Source organism: Phallusia mammillata, chromosome 2 (assembly GCF_965637545.1).
Source record: "Phallusia mammillata chromosome 2, kaPhaMamm4.hap1.1, whole genome shotgun sequence".
Taxonomy (NCBI): domain Eukaryota; kingdom Metazoa; phylum Chordata; class Ascidiacea; order Phlebobranchia; family Ascidiidae; genus Phallusia; species Phallusia mammillata.
This window is the reverse complement of record NC_137253.1, coordinates 8,086,337-8,105,396: the sequence shown is the minus strand read 5'-3', so window position 1 is coordinate 8,105,396 and position 19,060 is coordinate 8,086,337. Positions and strand designations below refer to the sequence as shown.

At 35.3% G+C, this 19,060-nt stretch overlaps 3 protein-coding genes across 3 annotated transcripts in view; 1 reads left to right on the top strand and 2 right to left on the bottom strand.

Moving 5' to 3' along the window:
• LOC145215564 (ubiquitin-ribosomal protein eS31 fusion protein) overlaps nucleotides 1–19,060 on the top strand; it is a 291,245-nt gene that overhangs the window by 104,048 nt on the left and 168,137 nt on the right. The gene's annotated exons all lie outside the window — the stretch shown is intronic.
• Nucleotides 1,659–7,265, bottom strand: LOC145212909 (uncharacterized). Its single transcript, XM_080081154.1, has 11 exons — nucleotides 7,155–7,265; nucleotides 6,629–6,662; nucleotides 5,123–5,206; nucleotides 4,098–4,151; nucleotides 3,833–3,877; nucleotides 3,463–3,605; nucleotides 3,284–3,342; nucleotides 3,049–3,154; nucleotides 2,626–2,781; nucleotides 2,083–2,213; nucleotides 1,659–1,743 (listed from the first exon to the last, which is right to left on the bottom strand). The coding sequence occupies exons 1-11, from the start codon at nucleotides 7,263–7,265 to the stop codon at nucleotides 1,659–1,661; spliced, it is 1,008 nt and encodes a 335-aa protein (XP_079937280.1).
• Nucleotides 11,861–18,369, bottom strand: LOC145212908 (uncharacterized). The gene is made up of 13 exons (XM_080081153.1): nucleotides 18,345–18,369; nucleotides 17,467–17,627; nucleotides 16,934–16,964; nucleotides 15,357–15,457; nucleotides 15,153–15,204; nucleotides 14,294–14,347; nucleotides 14,028–14,072; nucleotides 13,658–13,800; nucleotides 13,479–13,537; nucleotides 13,245–13,350; nucleotides 12,834–12,989; nucleotides 12,285–12,415; nucleotides 11,861–11,945 (listed from the first exon to the last, which is right to left on the bottom strand). Exons 1-13 carry the CDS (start codon nucleotides 18,367–18,369, stop codon nucleotides 11,861–11,863), a joined length of 1,149 nt encoding a protein of 382 aa, XP_079937279.1.

The window sequence follows — 19,060 nt, the reverse complement described above, 5'->3', positions numbered from 1 at the left end:
AAGAATCTATTGATTTAAGACAACGCCACATGGCAGTTTAGTAGTGTTAGATTTCATCCATAATAATCCCCAACAAACGACATATCAAATCAAATTGCATTTTTTCTTTATTTACAGCGCACTTCGAAGACGGGCACAGAATTAATAAGCAAATCAAATCGTTGCAGTCAATTTGGGCACACCACGAAAAGTGATTGTTGAATCAAATAAAGACCAATTTTTGCAAGAAAATACGAAAAAAGCAGTTTAATTATTCATTGGCGAGAAAACTAGACATGGTAAATATGTAAGCAGAGTAAAAATGAGAAAAAAACGCACGTCCCTTGAATTTTATACGATTACAAACGCAACTTTCCATGGCGACTTGCACTTTCAAAAACAACCGTAAAATAATAAAATCGGTATTAGTAAACGTTTGTCTGCTTTCTTCTTGTAATTTTTGGGTCAAAGTCTTGTAAAGCACATGCACGAGATTCGTAGTTATATACATTTTAAAGGCCACTTTACTATTTATCGCCGAATAGCTCGCATAGTGCAAATGTGACAATGATCAAAGCCTTAAGTGCCAACAACAAACAAAAACTTAAGGAAGAAAGCGATATGGTAGAGAAGCATTACGCTACATTAACTGTTACAATTGAACCTTTTTTTAATGTGTTTATTTCGGTTTACATGTCAGTGGTTCTTAACCTGTGGGATAATTTGTACATTTTTCTGGGGGTAATAACATTGATTTTTTTAATGTGGTATAAATGCGTTTGATTGATCTCAGGTGCAGCGACACAAAAAGTTTTAGGAACCAGTGATTTGGATTTTTATAGAAAAGTCATTGTTTACTAGTTTTATTCATAACGGCGATAAAAGGATATAAATTTGGCGTCGCAAAAAAACAAACAAAATAAAAAATCTCCGGGGTTGTAAAATTAACCGAATACCATGCGGAAAGTACGTGTCTCCATATAGGAGAAATAGACACACAAATAAAGACGGTCAAACGCAGTCAACATGTTATGATTGCGCTATAACCAATGCGAAATTCACAAAAGCGACATTGTGGGAAACAATCCTCGGCAACAGCAAACAAAATTAGGACCGGATTAATTTCGGCATCTGGCAGCAATTTATACCAGGGTTTACACTTTTAAAGGGCGGTTCAGTTTTTATAGGCTGTTGCTGCCAAGCATAATTTCAAATGTATAGAGCTCTTCTGGCTATTGCATTTTTATACCGACGTTTAAACGTCCCATACATGTCGCCATAAATAACACTGAATGCGCGCAGTACAGTGCATGACAAACAAAGGGAAAAAGAATTAAACGCAAGTACGTCATAAGCGTGCTTTCGGAACCTGCTCAAACATTAGAGGCCCAATCAATCGTTATGGAGCAGTGTTTTCGTTGTGACGTGCTTGCGTTTATTTCTTTTTTCCCTTTGTTTACTGTACTATGCGCAGGACGTCGAAAATGTTCTATTGCAATATTACCACTAAAATTAGATTAGACGTTTTAAAATTAAACGGTTGCCAGATTGTGTGGCGATATGTTCTTTACATTATAACTGCATTAAGGAGCTGAGATAAATTTGTAAGTCTATAATATCTTGACATATTAAAAGCTTATAACAACGAAAGCGCAGTTGGTTGAGACTCTTGTTTCCATTCACACTGAAAAGTTTTGAAAAATTCTTCGCAGAATTTGCTCAATAGTACTGGCTTGCACATAAGTCGAATTTGATGACGAATATCTGAAACAAACGACATTTGTAATATATTTTGGTTAAAAGCCAAAAACAAAACTGAAGTTTGGGAAAAGGCATAAAGAAAAATTGCTGCGTTATTGCATCAGGCTTAGACACAATATTTTGTCCCAAACCTGGGTACTTGCGAGCACATTTAAAACAGTCTTTTCCTGGCGTTTCTAAATTTTATGTAAATATTAAGATGCTCAAATGGCGAATCTCAGGTAGCATTGACAAATCGTATTTGGGGCCCAAACTAAAATGTTTTCGCCTTTTTAAAAACGTTTTCAGACAAAGTTTTAAATTTGTGGCATTCCGAAAACGTTTCACGTCACCGTTTCTTACGTGGATGTAAGAATATAGTTGAAGTAGACGTTGTGAGCGTTTCCTGAAATGTAGACTAGATTATAAGTCGACTGTGTGTTCTTCTCATAGTCTGAGTAATGTAGTGAACTATTTCCTTTTGAGCCAAGTATCTACACAACAAAACGTAGCCGATGTTATACCTGAGTATATTATTACACAAAAAATGTGTGAAAAATTGAAATACGACAATTTTTTTTTATAAAATTCAAAATCCCAGCAAAATTAATAATAAAAACGTTTGAGAAAGTGACACACCGGAACATAAGTGCGTTTTTACTATTTTCACCATAAACTTAATTGTTACAGAATTAAAAAATTTTTTTGATTGAATTTGGCACATTTGTGGGATTTGTCCTCTTTTTGAGATACTCTAGTCTAGGCCTAGGTTATTCTTTGCGCATAGCAAGTTTTGAAGATAAGTTTTCTTACTTGTTAGAAAAGAACCTTACAAGTTTATACTATTGAAGCTTCAGTTTAATCATTTTAGGCAACAACATGACAATATTTCACTCATCCACTTACTGGACTTGAAACTGTGAAGTATATCTGTATGATGGAAGGATTGCCGGCTCCGTATACTTGATACAACACGTATCGTATATTGTATGATCCTACCAATAAAGATCCAGCATCCCAACTGTAGTTTCCTCTGCCGTCTGCTCCCAAATTGCCACCCTCCTACAAACGAAATGTTTCAAAATCGAATAATTTAGACTTCTGCAAAACAACGATTCGAAACGTCCGTTTGCAAACTACGACAGAAATATAATAAAACCAATTTTGACTTTCCGATAAAAAACATGTTTTAGCATTTTTGTTTCAACTTAACTTAATATCTATATTCGACGTCGTAATGATCAGACAATCGACTACAATACATATTATAACTGTGCGTTTGATAGCAAAATCATATTAACAAACTTAGATATGTTATTGATATGTTACCATGATGTTATACGTTCGAGATCCTCCATCGCGATTTAATATCAACATGGACAAGAAGAATGGGTGCCCAGCTTTGCATACCATCAAAAAATTGCCCAGTGGATCGCTAAACAAAATATGTGTCAGGTAGGCTACATCATATGCCAGTGGTACATGCCATCCAGGCCAAATGTGTTTCATTTTTTTTCTTTGTACGTGTCTTTTATGTCATTTTCAGTGACAAAGTGACACCTACCTGTAGGTCGTATTGTAAATGACGTACACTGAACGTCCAGAGTCTGTCCACACTCGAATCTAATTTACAAAAAAGTATATCTTATTATCTTTGTTGTTTCTCTACGTGCCAATATATATAACTTAATAAATCTGCAATAAAATTCTGTCGGCACCAATTTAAATTACATAACAAAGTACCTGATTTCCAAAGTCGTACATATTATTTCCACCATCACTTATATAGTAATTACTACGGTCGTAATTATATCGATAGTAGTTGGGCAAACTGCTGGGAAAGATGCTTGACGCAGATTTTGAAAGGGTATCAAAAAATGAAAAGTCTGCAAGAGAAATTGGTGATATACAACAGTCGATTGAAATTTATTACGTGACTATAAATAAATTTTAATTCAAAGTCGTTGCTTTTAATTTTGTTATCTGCGTAGTTTACGGTATGGCGGGTTAAACTACTATTTTCCAAAACCACCTGGTGAGGTAAAAATGTCAGAGGTCTTGGGTCACGTCATATCGATCAGATATTGGGGTGAGAACGTAAAGATAAACTTACTTTCAATCCCCGAAGTGACTTGTGCGGAAATTATGCCCAAGTAATCTGTGGCAACAATTCAAAAATAAATAAAAGTCACTTTTTAAAAAAAAAAATCGTACCGTACCTTACTAAGAGTTAAATAAAACACAAGCATTTAATACTGAGTTATAATATTCATGGTAATACTTTGTTTAGAAACAAACTTAAAACTACACCATAGTAAGTTAGATCCGCATAAATGAAAACGTAAATAAGGATATGAGAGTTTGGGTGTTCGTTTTACCTTGTAAGTATGTAAGTTTTGATTCCATGGTTAACATGTTGTTTTGCAATGTGTCTAAAAGAAGTAAACAATAATGTTACAAACCACTTGATTTCACTTTTTCTGTGTCAAAAGGAATCACTAAGAGTGAGCAGCACAAAAATGTAGAAGAGGGCCTCTGAAGTAGAGTATAACATGAACATTTATCTGATCAATAAAAAAATATGTGCCCGTTATGGACATGTAATAACTTACTCAAGTTTATTTAAGCTTGCAAGACGTTGGAAAAAAATATGTATTGAAAAAATGTTATAATAAACTGACAATCAGCTTTGCAGACTTCAATCAAGACTCGAAACTCAACAATCAATCTCCTTAACTTTCCATTATATACTTTAAGAACAAACGCCTTACGAAACCTTATCATCCAGTTATTTTGCACCAATCAATTTATTTAACCTTTATTTGTCGCTTTTTCAGGATGAATTTTTCTGTGGAAGGTTTCGTATCAGGCAGTTTTTTGGTATCAGGAGTCACGTGATACTCATGATAATTAACTTTGTTCCAGCTCGGCTTTGATTTTGGTAAAAAATGCTTATTGTTAGCCACTTTTGGCAAATCACGACAGCAAGTATTCAATCGAATGAATGTTCTGACTGTTTTTTGTTCAACAACAATCTCTGCGTTCTGTGACCACATTCGCACCATGTATGACTCTTAACATACGTCAATGGTTTATGTTTACGAAATGACACTATTGTAAAAATATTTGTATGGGATGCAAACACATTGCATGTTACCGGTTTAAAATGAAGCAAATGTTCAAGTCACTAACTTTGATACTTTTCATGTTTCTTTTGAATCGACTTCAAACCGCTAGTCACGTTTGAAATCAAATAAAAATGGTTAAACGCGTACGAGTGTCCAATTGAAGTTTCGCACATTAGTTCTCTTTAGCCAAAATAAACGTCTACATTCGTAGGTTGCGTGTAGAATTTCATAGCCTAAAACACCACCATGATGGAACATGGGTAACAAAGTTCTACCTTTCAAAGCTGTCAAACTCGTTTGCATATGTTCAATGTTGTTGTTAGTTGCGGTGAGACGACTCGAATAATTCGCATTCATTGCTAGATGAAAGAAACATGTTAACATGGGAATACACGACAAAGGTTGGTTATCACTTGAAACCGATATTTTAATATCGTACATCAGTGACGAAGCAATACAAATGCAGCATCTAAACGTATAAGTATATGATAGTTTATTTTTTCAAGTGCACAAAAATGTGTAAGAAACCTGTGTGACCTCTGTAGCTGGGCTCGTAATGATTTTGATTTTGAAGTGATTTTGCGTTTAATATATTACGAAAACAAAACTTTTGTATTCATTACCAAGCTCTATGTTATATAAGTAATATATTTGACAATGATTACACTACGTCAGGCCCATTGAAAGCACCATACGGAATCAGCCGGTCACCAAGCATTCACCACCATATGGCAAGGTGTAGGCTAGAAAATTTTAGCCTGCGCTGGGATTTAAACCCTCGACAGGAGTCTTTCCGGGACTCCCGCTCTACCAACTAATCCGAGTTATGGAAATATTTACGTTCCATATATTTCAGTAGTACTAGGCCAGAGTAAAAAGACTACATAACAGATAGATCATGATGTAAAAAAGTTTCAAAACTTTATCGGACATTTTCAACGACGTGCATCTTACCTTTCCACATGGTCAAACTTTTCTCAGCAGATTGAATTGCTTGATTTGAAGTGTTGATTTGTTTCAACAAGGTAGTTTGCAAAGCTGAAAAAATGCGTATGTATAAATCAGGCTGATTGCAAAATTTAAAACTGTTTTGTGATACGCCTGTTTAATTTGTTGCAAGGCCAGCTTTTGTAAACTAAAAGTTTGCTTTGGTCGAAGGACAGCAAAGTCGAACGTTTCAAACTTTTATTTACCTTAATGTGGTTAAAACCCTGTGTGTTTTATGGTAAAGAATCATATTAATAGCTTTACTTTGTGGGCACCGGATAACACTGTATACTACGCTTGCGAAGACTTTCAGTGATGTAAAGTTTTGCACAAGAATAGCTTAAAAGCCAAGCATGCGCTTCACAACAATTTGATCACGATTCGAAATTCAACAATCAATCTGTTTAGAGGAAGCATTGTAGTTGTAGTTTCGTGTGAATGCATTATTTCCTTCCGGTGTTTCAGGATCATTCATTCTACGCAACCTTTTCACATCGGTATATCTTGGGATCAGTCATTCCCGAAACTCATTGTGTAAAAGTGTTCATGTAGATAGAGTTTTTAAAATCTCTACACAACGCCATTTTTAATGTTTTCTCTTGATTAACATGCTGTACATTTATGGTTTTTAGTGCAAAATACTTACAGTAAGTTTTTAGTGGGCACAACATTTCAAAGACATTAAAATAATTAGGTATTTTTTATCATTATATGTTCCGCAAATCAAATGACTTTTACAAAAGTTTGAAATGTGAAACAGGCAACAGTTTACAAACGAAATGGTCAAATCTTACCTTGTCTTGTTTCCATTTCCACTTTTGCAGAAATCTAGTAAAAAAATGTATTCTGGATGTGCCGACATTTTCAATATTACAAAACAATATATGTCGTATAAAATGTTTTGACCCAACTATATTTATGTGTATTTGGGTATTTTGCTCATGCCACAGCAGGGCCGTATCACGCCTTTTGTTTACAGACCTAATATATGTGCCTCAAACAGGGATGACTCAGAGGTTAAACATGTAGCGAAGTCATGCTATTGTTGTACTACTACAATATTTACATTGTTAGAAAACGATACTGAAAGGTTCGTTTACCCTTTTGTATTGACGCCTCAAGCAAGTAAAGAGTTAAAACGATTTGGCCACACAAAGGTGACGGAAAGTGCACTGTTAAAAAAATGTTAGGAACCACTCAACACTTTTTCAAAAGTTCATTTTTCGACCCTGTTCAAACTATAGCAATTTTTATCATACTTAAAGATGAGGTAAAAAAATGATTTGTGTGCAAAACAAATCAATTTTTGCACAGTCGTACCGAGAAATGAATGGCGATAAATCCGACTGTGAAAACGAGGAGTAGAAAAATTAAAATCAACCACATCAGTTTTCGATTGCTTTGAACACTTTTTTGTGTTTCAATCATCATTTTTTCCAGTGTTTCGTTATTTCTTACTCTGGCGGTGGATTGAACATTTTCTGCAAAGCATAAGACAACAGAAGTATGACAAACTACATATGTACCTTCCAAATGAGCTGAAAACTTTGGGTTTATTTCAATGACGTCAACATTAGACATTGTGTTACGTCAGCATATGCTCGATATTACGTCAAGTTGTATTGCAGCTAGGGATATCCAATATTTATGGAAAGGTACGCATTTTATGCAGTTTAACTGCTAATTTAAAATAACTAGCATTGGTTATACCTTTCGAAAGACTAAAATATTTTAATGACGTTTACACGCATTACAAATACAAAGCCTGATCTAAACTGAATGTTTTATGCTTGAAATGACCGTATGTTCAGTTAAAAATTGACCAACTTGCTACATCTACACACACATATAAATATTCGGGTTGTCAAACTGATGACAAATTGAACAAAACACCCGGTGCGCATACTAATTCGAAAAAATCAAAATTTTAAACTCTGGAAAAAAATCAGAAATTAAAACTACGTCGGCAAATGTGGTAGAGTTGAAACTCAGACCCGTCGACTCAATTTTTTATGTGGCAAGTGCCTGCAAATCAAGAGTTGATTAGATTTGGGTTACTATTACATCGCCTCACTGCAAACAAAAAGTGAGGTCAGATGCGCAACTAAGAGTTTTAATTGGAATTTGGGGTTCAATTTAAATTTTACATAACTTAAACAAACCCAACCCTACCTACCATAAAATTGTTCCTCCATTTCCATCCCAGGCTGGTCTGGGTTCTGTGCACTCATTGTCTTTAGCAGTTACTTGTAAAGCTTATCACTCTGACAAAGTATAACTCTTGATACTCAGCAGTTCTTTTATATGCTTTAATTAGGCCTGGAATAGTTACAGCGCATTCTCGGCTGTATCTTGACGAGTCTTTTTTTTCTGCGCAGAAATGCTTGGTTAGCATTTTGCTTTTACACAGGAGGGGATTTCCCACTGGCGTATGAAATAAGGCTGATTTAATTTTTAATGACAATAACTCTTTATTGCTCTCTGGTGTCAAAATAAGAGCTCTAGAAATTGTTTAGCAGAAATACTCTTTGTCAAATTAAACGCGAACACGTGGAGTCAAAAATATGCAAAAATCCAGGAGACTACTTGGTTATAACTATTTACCATTTATCAAAAAATGAGAAGTTTTTACTTTCCACCGGCGCTTATGTGTGTTTAAAATTTCAGTTTTAATATCCATTAATGTAATATTCTTTAGTATTCTTAAGAAAATACTAAACTTATTATAAATGGTTTAGAAAAATTAATTGTTGTAGGTGGTGTACACAAAGTCGTAGGAAGGCTCGAAATCGCGGCCCGAACCCAAAAGTACAAGCCTGAATCCTCACGGAACCTAAACTTGGTGAGAAGTCCTCTTCGTAGTTTTCGGGACAAACTCAAATTTAATTCCAAACCCAACACTGCCCGGTACAACCCAAACCTAAACCGAAAAGTCCGGGTCTGTATTTCGTTAGATTGTTTTTGTTAACATCACTTTATTATTGTTTTTATCTGCCGTTTCGAACGCAACTATCGCTCCCACCTCGCATTTAAGCTCGTTGCCCTAATGACACACACTCTTGCCTTTTCGTTTGGAATATTTGTTAATTAGCTTGTGGCACAACTCGTGGACAAATGTTCAGTTTTCTGGCGCAATTTTTATTTTTTGTGTATGATTTGATTTAAGTCAAGTTAAAAATTTATAACTTCGTTTCCGATAAATTAACGAAGAAAAGTTTGTATTAAGCAAAGAGGTTTGACTGGCATTTCTGGGTTATTTACTCTTTCATGCAAATTGAATTAAAAAACTGCTACTTACCGTTTTGCAAAAAAACTTCATCGAAATTCCAGGCGTGTCATTGTCCGTGTCATTGTAAATCTCGGACAGCTGCGTGTAAAGCTTCCTTTAAAACAAAATACCTCGCAGTACTTATCAACGCATGACTATGGCAAAATAAAGCATCGATTCAGATTTAGTTACGCCACATTTCGCTTTATTGACCGTGAGCTATATGACTCTTTATCGCCATCTAGTGTCAGAGAATATGATAGATAACACGGATTGGGTAAGGAGCATTTGTACCCAAAAGCATTTTGGGGTTGATAAGCAGAACGTCACTTGAAGGCATTGTTCAATTCCAGGTTTTTTATATAAAACATGTAGACTTGTGTGCAATTCATCCTTTGGAAAAATTTGTTTGGTTTTACGATTGGCCGACGTAGTTTTGCTTGCAGAAAGTACGCATAGCCACGCAAAGACACGCAAAAGGACGCAAAGGAAACAAAACAACACAAATCAGTATCCCTCTCTAACGGTGCCTCGTGTACACATTAAACTGCGGTAAAATCATTCTGGCGATTTTAATAATGGCTTTAAGTTTACCAAACCGTTTGTCCTCGCTTATATTCAACAAATGCACGTCGGGTTGCTCCAAGAAAACCGTCGAGTGGTTGTGATTTTTTAATGGTGGATCATTGCTGACCTGTCGTTCAGAAAGATCGCATGCGTTCCAGGTAGACATGTGTGCATTCCAACGTGTTGAAAATTCGTGTTGTTTGTTTAGCCCACGTAGTTTTGTTTGCAGACAATACACGTAGTCACGTTAATATTAATAATACCGTAATTTCGGCAGGTTAAATATTGTCGAAATTTGAACACTATGTTGTTGGTTATGATTATATGTGTCGGAAACACCATTGAATTATGTTCTTTAAAGTTTCCGAGTAACGGATGGCTTGTTTTACCATCTTTTTTTGTTATTTTACCTGTGATAAAATTGATTCTCGACATCGTTGAAATTATTAACTAGTTATCTTCCCCTTTTTAATATTTGTCATGAAAACAAATTGTTATTCCACAACCCTAATGATTCAGCATTTTTGCGCCCGCCCAAAACAAGACCTGAACCCCTGGTTAAGAATCTATTGATTTAAGACAACACCACATGGCAGGTTAGTAGTGTTAGTTTCCATCCATAATAACCCCCAACAAACGGCATATTAAATCAAATCAAATGCATTTGTTTCTTTATTTACAGCACACTTCGAAAACAGACACGTAACTACAAGCAAACCAAATAGGTGCAGTGAATTGTGGCACACGACGAAAAGTGATTGTTGAATTGAAAAAAAACGTGAAATTCTTGCAAGAAAATGAGAAAAAAGCAGTTTAATTAATCATTGGCAAGAAAACTAAACATGGTAAATATGTAAGCAAAGTAAAAAAGGAGAAAAAAAACGCATGTCCTTCCAATTTTATACAATTACAAACACAACTTTTATATACATGTCAAAGGCCTATTTACTATTTAGCGCCGAATAGCTCGCATAGTGCAAATATGTCAATGCTTAACGGCTGAAGTGCCAATGACACATAAAAACGCAAGAAAGAAAGCGATACGGTAGAGAAGCATTACGCTACATTATCTGTTACAATTGAAATTTTTTTTTAATGTGTTTATTTCAGTTTACATGTCAGTGGTTCTTAACCTGTGGGGTAATTTGTACATTTTTCTGGGGGGTAATAACATTGATTTTTTAAATGTGATAAAATTGCGTTTGATTGATCTCAGGTGCAACGACATAAAGAAATTTAAAACTACTGATTTAGATTTTTGTCAGAAAAGTCATTTTTGACCAGTTTTATCAATGACGGCCATAACGAATTTTATGGGAATATAAATTTGGCGTCGCAAAAACAAAATAAACAATCTCCGGGTTTGCCAAAATAACCGAACAAGATTTGTAAAGTACGTGTCTCCATATAGGAGAAATAGACACACAAATAAAGAAGGTCGAACGCAGTTAACATGTTATGATTGCGTTATAACCAATGCGACCTTCACAAAAGCGACATTGTGGGAAACAATCCACAGCAACAGCAAATAGAATTAAGACGGATTAAATTTTAGCATCTGGCAGCAATTTTTACCAGTGTTTAGACTTTTAAAAAGCGGTTCAGTTTTTATAGGCTGTTGCTGCCAAGCATAATATCAAACTTATAGAGCTCTTCTGGCTATTGCATTTTTATACCGACGTTTGGACGTCCCCTACATGTCGCCTTCATCAGGGTAAATACCACTGAATGCGCGTAGTACAGTGCACGACAAACAAGGGGAAAAGAATTAGGCGCAAGTACGTCACAAGCGTGCTTCCGGTACCTGCTCAACGATTAGAGGCCCAATCAATCGTTATGGAGCAGTGTTTTCGTTGTGACGTGCTTGCGTTTGATTCTTTTTATCCTTTTTTTACCGTGCATCATACTACGCGCAGGACGTCAAAACGTCGGTATAAAAAATGCCAGAGAAGCTCTATAAATGTGAACACTTCAGTTTGTAGCAACTTTTAGCATAATGTTCTATTGCAATATTACCACCAAAATTAGATTAGTCGTTTTAAATTTAAACGGTTGCCAGATTGTGTGACGATATGTTCTTTACATTATAACTGCATTAAAGAGCTGAAATAAATTTGTAAGTCTACAATAACTTGACATATTAAAAGCTTATAACAACGAAAGCGCAGTTGGTTGAGACTCTTGTTTCCATTCACACTGAAAAGTTTTGAAAAATTCTTCGCAGAATTTGCTCAATAGTACTGGCTTGCACATAAGTCGAATTTGATGACGAATATCTGAAACAAACGACATTTGTAATATATTTTGGTTAAAAGCCAAAAACAAAACTGAAGTTTGGGAAAAGGCATAAAGAAAAATTGCTGCGTTATTGCATCAGGCTTAGACACAATATTTTGTCCCAAACCTGGGTACTTGCGAGAACATTTAAAACAGTCTTTTCCTGGCGTTTCTAAATTTTATGTTAATATTAAGATGCTCAAATGGCGAATCTCAGGTAGCATTGACAAATCGTATTTGGGGCCCAAACTAAAATGTTTTCGCCTTTTCAAAAACGTTTTCAGACAAAGTTTTAAATTTGTGGCATTCCGAAAACGTTTCACGTCACCGTTTCTTACGTGGATGTAAGAATATAGTTGAAGTAGACGTTGTGAGCGTTTCCTGAAATGTAGACTAGGTTATAAGTCGACTGTGTGTTCTTCCCATGGTCTGAGTAATGTAGTGAACTATTTCCTTTTGAGCCAAGTATCTACACAACAAACCGTAGCCGATGTTATACTTGAGTATATTATTACACAAAAAATGTGTTAAAAATTCAAATACGACAAATTTTTAAAACAAATTTTAAAATCCCAGCAAAATTAATCATACAAATGTTTGAGAAAATGACACACCGAAACATACGTGCGTTTTTACTATTTTTACCATGAATTGAATTGTTACAGATCAACAAATTTTTTTTGTTTTAATTGAATTTGGCACATTTGTCGGATTTGTCCTCTTTTTGAGATACTCTAGTCTAGACCTATAGGGTATTCTTTGCGCATAGCAAGTTTTGAAGGTAAGTTTCTTACTTGTTAGAAACGCACCTTACAAGTTTATGCTATTGGAGATTTAGTTTAATCATTTTAGGCAACAGCATGACAATATTTTACTCATTCACTCACTGGACTTGACACTGTGAAGAATATCTGTATGATGGAAGGATTGCCGGCTCCGTATACTTGATACAACACGTATTGTATATTGTATGATCCAACCAATAAAGATCCAGCATCCCAACTGTAGTTTCCTGTGCCGTCTGCTCCCAAATTGCCACTCTCCTACAAAAGTAATGTTTCAAAATCGACTTCTACAAAAGAACGATTCGGAACGTCTGGTTACAAACTACGACAGAAACATAATAAAACCAATTTTGACTTTCCGATAAAACATGTTTTAGCATTTTTGTTTCAACTTGACTTTATATTTATACTCTACTTTGTAATGATCAGACAATCGACTAAAATATATATTATAACTGTGCGTTTGAAAGCAAAATCATATTAACAAACTTAGATATGTTATTGATATGTTACCAAGACGTTATACGTTCGAGATTCTCCATCGCGGTTTAATACCAACATGGACAAGACGAATGGATGCCCAGCTTTGCATACCATCAAAAAATTGCCCAGTGGATCGCTAAACAAAATATGTGTCAGGTAGGCTACATCATATGCCAGTGGTACATGCCATCCAGGCCAAATATGTTTCATTTTTTTCTTTGTACGTGTCTTTTATGTCATTTTCAGTGACAAAGTGACACCTACCTGTAGGTCGTATTGTAAATGACGTACACTGAACGTCCAGAGTCTGTCCCCACTCGAATCTAATTTACAAAAAAGTATATCTTATTATCTTTGTTGTTTCTCTACGTGCCAATATATATAACTTAATAAATCTGCAATAAAATTCTGTCGGCACCAATTTAAACTACATAACATTGTACCTCATTTCCAAAGTCGTACATATTATTTCCACCATCACTTATATAGTAATTACCACCGTCGTAATAATATCGATAGTAGTTGGGCAAACTGCTGGGAAAGATGCTTGACGCAGATTTTGAAAGGGTATCAAAAAATGAAAAGTCTGCAAGAGAAATTGGTGATATACAACAGTCGATTGAAATTTATTACGTGACTATAAATAAATTTTAATTCAAAGTCGTTGCTTTTAATTTTGTTATCTGCGTAGTTTACGGTATGGCGGGTTAAACTACTATTTTCCAAAACCACCTGGTGAGGTAAAAATGTCAGAGGTCTTGGGTCACGTCATATCGATCAGATATTGGGGTGAGAACGTAAAGATAAACTTACTTTCAATCCCCGAAGTGACTTGTGCGGAAATTATGCCCAAGTAATCTGTGGCAACAATTCAAAAATAAATAAAAGTCACTTTTTTAAAAAAAAAATCGTACCGTACCTTACTAAGAGTTAAATAAAACACAAGCATTTAATACTGAGTTATAATATTCATGGTAATACTTTGTTTAGAAACAAACTTAAAACTTACACCATAGTAAGTTAGATCCGCATAAATGAAAACGTAAATAAGGATATGAGATTTTGGGTGTTCGTTTTACCTTGTAAGTATGTAAGTTTTGCTTCCATGGTTAACATGTTGTTTTGCAATGTGTCTAAACGAAGTAAACAATAATGTTACAAACCACCTGATTTCACTTTTTCTGTGTCAAAAGGAATCACTAAGAATGAGCAGCACAAAAATGTAGAAGAGGGCCTCTGAACTAGAGTATAACATGAACATTTATCTTCTTAACGCAGGATCAATGAAAAAATATGTGCCCGTTATGGACATGTAATAACTTACTCAAGTTTAGTTAAGCTTGCAGGACGTTGGAAAAAAATATGTATTGAAAAATTGTTATAATAAACTGACAATCAGCTTTGCAGACTTCAACCAAGACTCGAAACTCAACAATCAATCCCATTTAAGGAAGTTTTTTAACTTTGTTTCGATGCGGTGCAACTTTCCATTATTTACTTTAAGAACAAACGCCTTACGAAACCTTATCATCCAGTTATTTTGCACCAATCAATTTATTTAACCTTTATTTGTCGCTATTTCAGGATGAATTATTCTGTGGAAGGTTTCGTATAAAGCAGTTTTTTGGTATCAGGAGTCACGTGATATTCATGATAATTAACTTTGTTCCAGCTCGGCTTTGATTTTGGTAAAAATGCTTATTGTTAGCCACTTTTGGCAAATCACGACAGCAAGTATTCAATCGAATGAATGTTCTGACTGTTTTTTGTTCAACAACAATCTCTGCGTTCTGTGACCACATTCCCACCATGTATGACTCTTAACATACGTCAATGGTTTATGTTTACGAAATGACACTATTGTAAAAATATTTGTATGGGATGCAAACACATTGCATGTTACCGGTTTAAAATGAAGCAAATGTTCAAGTCACTAACTTTGATACTTTTCATGTTTCTTTTGAATCGACTTCAAACCGCTAGTCACGGAGTCACGCGTTTGAAATCAAATAAAAATGGTTAAACGCGTACGAGTGTCCAATTGAAGTTTCGCACATTAGTTCTCTTTAGCCAAAATAAACGTCTACATTAGTAGGTTGCGTGTAGAATTTCATAGCCTAAAACACCACCATGATGGAACATGGGTAACAAAGTTCTACCTTTCAAAGCTGTCAAACTCGTTTGCATATGTTCAATGTTGTTGTTAGTTGCGGTGAGACGACTCGAATAATTCGCATTCATTGCTAGATGAAAGAAACATGTTAACATGGGAATACACGACAAAGGTTGGTTATCACTTGAAACCGATATTTTAATATCGTACATCAGTGACGAAGCAATACAAATGCAGCATCTAAACGTATAAGTATATGATAGTTTATTTTTTCAAGTGCACAAAAATGTGTAAGAAACCTGTGTGGCCTCTGTAGCTGGGCTCGTAATGATTTTGATTTTGAAGTGATTTTGCGTTTAATATATTACGAAAACAAAACTTTTGTATTCATTACCAAGCTCTATGTTATATAAATAATATATTTGACAATGATTACACAGTACGCCAGGCCTATTAAAGGCATTATACCGAATCAGCTGGTCTCCCAAGCATTCACCACCATATGACAAGGTGTAGGCTAGAAAATTTTAGCCTGCGCTGGGATTTAAACCCTCGACAGGAGTCTTTCCGGGACTCCCGTAGTCCCGTTCTACCAACTAATCCGAGTTATGGAAATATTTACGTTCCATATATTTCAGTAGTACTAGGCCAGAGTAAAAAGACTACATAACAGATAGATCATGATGTAAAAAAGTTTCAAAACTTTATTGGACATTTTCAACGACGTGCATCTTACCTTTCCACATGGTCAAACTTTTCTCAGCAGATTGAATTGGTTCAATTGAAATGTTGATTTGTTTCAACAAGGTAGTTTGCAAAGCTGAAAAAATACGTATACAGAAATTAGACTGATTGGAACTTTAAAACTGTTTTGTGATTCGCGTGTTTAATTTGTTGCAATGCCAGCTTTTGTAAACTAAAAGTTTGCTTTGGTAGAAGGACAGCAAACTCGAACGTTTCAAACTTTTATTTACCTTAATGTGGTTAAAACCCTGTGTGTTTTATGGTAAAAAATTATGTTAATAGCTATACTTTGTGGACAATGGAGAACACTGTATACCACACTTGCGAAGACTTTCAATGATGTCAAGTTTTGCAAAAGAATAGCCTAAAAGCCAAGCATGCGCTTCACAACAATTTGATCACGATTCGAAACTCAATAATCAATCTGCTTAGAGGAAGCATTGTGGTTTTAATTTCGTGTGGTGCGATAGGAATTTTTCCTGCCGCTATTTCAGGATCATTCATTCTACGCAACCTTTTCAAATCGGTATAGCTTGGGATCAATCATTTCACGAAACCCATTGAGTAAATGTATTCAGGTAGGGAGATGGAGTACAATAAGTAAAATAGTTTTAAAATCTCTGCACGACGCCATTTTTAATTGCCTTCCTATTTTTTATTTTTTATTATGTATAACATGCTGGACATTTCAGGTTTTTGATGCAAAGTACCTACAGTAAGTTTTTATTTGGTATAACATTTAAAAGACATTGAACTAAATAGGCATATTTTACCATTGTTTGTTCCAAAAAGCAAACGACTTTTACAAAATTTTGAAATGTAAAACAGACAACAGTTTATGAATGACATGACCCATATTTACCTTGTCTTGTTTCCATTACTTTTGCAGAAATCTAGTGAAAAAATATGTATTGATAAATGTATTATTTGATGTGCCGACATTTTCAATATTAACAAACAATATACGTCGTGTAAAATGTTTTGACCCAACTATATTTATGTGTATGTGAGTATTTTGCATATACCACAGCAGAGGCGTATCTAGCATTTTGTATATATGACCTATATAGGTACCTGAAGCAAGGATGGCTTAGTGGTTAATCATGTAGCGAAGTTATGCTATTGTTGTACTACTACAATATTTGCATTGTTAGAAAACGATACTGAAAGGAGAGTTTACCCTTTTTTCTTGACGCCCCAAGCACGTAAAAGCTAAAATGATTTGGCCACATAAAGGTGACGGAAGGTGCACTGTGAAAAAAGTGTAGGAACCACTCAATACTTTTTAACAAGTTCATTTTTAACCCTCTTTAAACTATAGCAATTTTTATCATACTTAAAGATGAGGTAAAAAAATGATGTATGCTGAACAAATTAATTTTTGCACAATCGTACCGAGAAATGAAGGGCGACCAATACGACTGTGAAAATCACCAGTAGAAAGATTAGACTCAACCACATCAGTTTTCGATTGCTTTGGACGCTTTTATTGGTCTCCCTTATCATGGTTTCAAGTTTTTCGTTGTTTCTCACTCTGGAGGTGGGTTGAACATTTTCTGCAAAACACAAGACAACAGAAGCATGACAAGCTACATATGTAACTTCTAAATGGCTTGAAAACTTATGCGATTGCGTTCTTTTTAATGATGTCGACATTAGGCATTGTGTTACGTAAGCATATGATCTGTATTACATCAAATTGTAATGTAGCAAGGGATATCCAATGTCAATCAAAAGATATACAAAATGCATTAACTGCCGGTGTGATATAACTAGCATTATGGTGGTACCTTTCGAAAGACTCAAATATTGGGATGAAAGAAGGCAAAAAGGGGAAATTTATTAAATTTGCACACAATACAAATACAAAGCCTGTTCTAATAATGACTGTATAAGTTCAGTTAAAAAACGACTAATTTTCCACCTCTACACACACACATAAAAATCATCGGGTTGTCACACTGATGGCAACAAATTGAACAACATACCTGGTGTACATGCAAATTGGTTTAAATAAAACAAATATTAAATTTAGAAGGAAAAAAATCAGAAATCAAAATTACGTCGGCAAATGTGGCAGAGTTGAAACTCAAACCTGTAAGCTCATTTTTTATGTGGTAACTGCCTGTAAATCAGGAGTTAATCTGATTTGGGTTAACATTGTATAGTCTAAGAGTAACCATAAACTCAGGACAGGTCCACAACAAAGAGTTTTAACTGAAATAAGTCCAACTTAAACTTCACATAACTTAAACAAAATCAATCCTACGTACCATATTCATTTTGAACCATTTCCATCCCAGGCCTGCCTCGGTTCTGTGCACTCATTGTCTTTAGCAGTTGCATGCAAAGCTTATCACTCTGACGAAGTCTAACTCTTGATACTCAGCAGTGCGTTTTTATGCTTTAATTAGGACTGGAAATAGTTCCAGCGCGTTCTTCTTTCGAAACGGGCTGTGTCTTAAGGAGTCATTCTTCTTCCGCGTTTTACGCAGGAGGGGATTTCCAATTGAGCATGCGAGAAATGCTACCTTCGGGTTTACAATGACGTCAACTTTTCATGGCGTTGCCTCTTTTATTGCCCACAACAGTGGTTCTTATCCTGGGCTCGATCGAATCCCAGGGGTTCGCTAACGCCCAATCAGGGGTGCGACAAAGGTTTACAAAATATTTTAGGATTGCTGGTTTTGTATTAGATTCAACAAACTTACAAGTAAATGGTATATCAACGTACTAATTGGGGTTCGACGAAAGCGTGACAAATATCGTAGGGGTTTCGGTGCAATAAAAACTTAAAAAGGTTAAGAACCACTAGCCTACAACTATTCGTCGCTGTCTGGTTTCCAAAGAGAAGGTTAAGATGAGCCTGAGTGTGAAGCCAGATGAGCCTGAGTGTGAAGCCAGGCCCGAGCCTGTTTTGTCTACACTCTTGTTCAGAGGTGTCCAAAGTGCGACCCGCTGCGGCATTTTACGTCGCCCACGGCTGTTG

Excerpts from the sequence above, each read along its gene's own strand:
- LOC145212908 (XM_080081153.1), bottom strand. The coding sequence starts at position 18,369 with ATGGAAATGGTTCAAAATGAATATG. Across the intron at positions 16,965-17,466 it reads TGGTCGCCCTTCATTTCTCG|ATTTCTGCAAAAGTAATGGA; the intron begins GTACGATTGTGC and ends TTTTTTCACTAG. Across the intron at positions 13,538-13,657 it reads TGTACGACTTTGGAAATGAG|ATTCGAGTGGGGACAGACTC; the intron begins GTACAATGTTAT and ends TTTGTAAATTAG.
- LOC145212909 (XM_080081154.1), bottom strand. The coding sequence starts at position 7,265 with ATGATGATTGAAACACAAAAAAGTGTTCAAAGCAATCGAAAACTGATG. Across the intron at positions 6,663-7,154 it reads TTATCGCCATTCATTTCTCG|ATTTCTGCAAAAGTGGAAAT; the intron begins GTACGACTGTGC and ends TTTTTTTACTAG. Across the intron at positions 1,744-2,082 it reads AACTATATTCTTACATCCAC|ATATTCGTCATCAAATTCGA; the intron begins GTAAGAAACGGT and ends CGTTTGTTTCAG.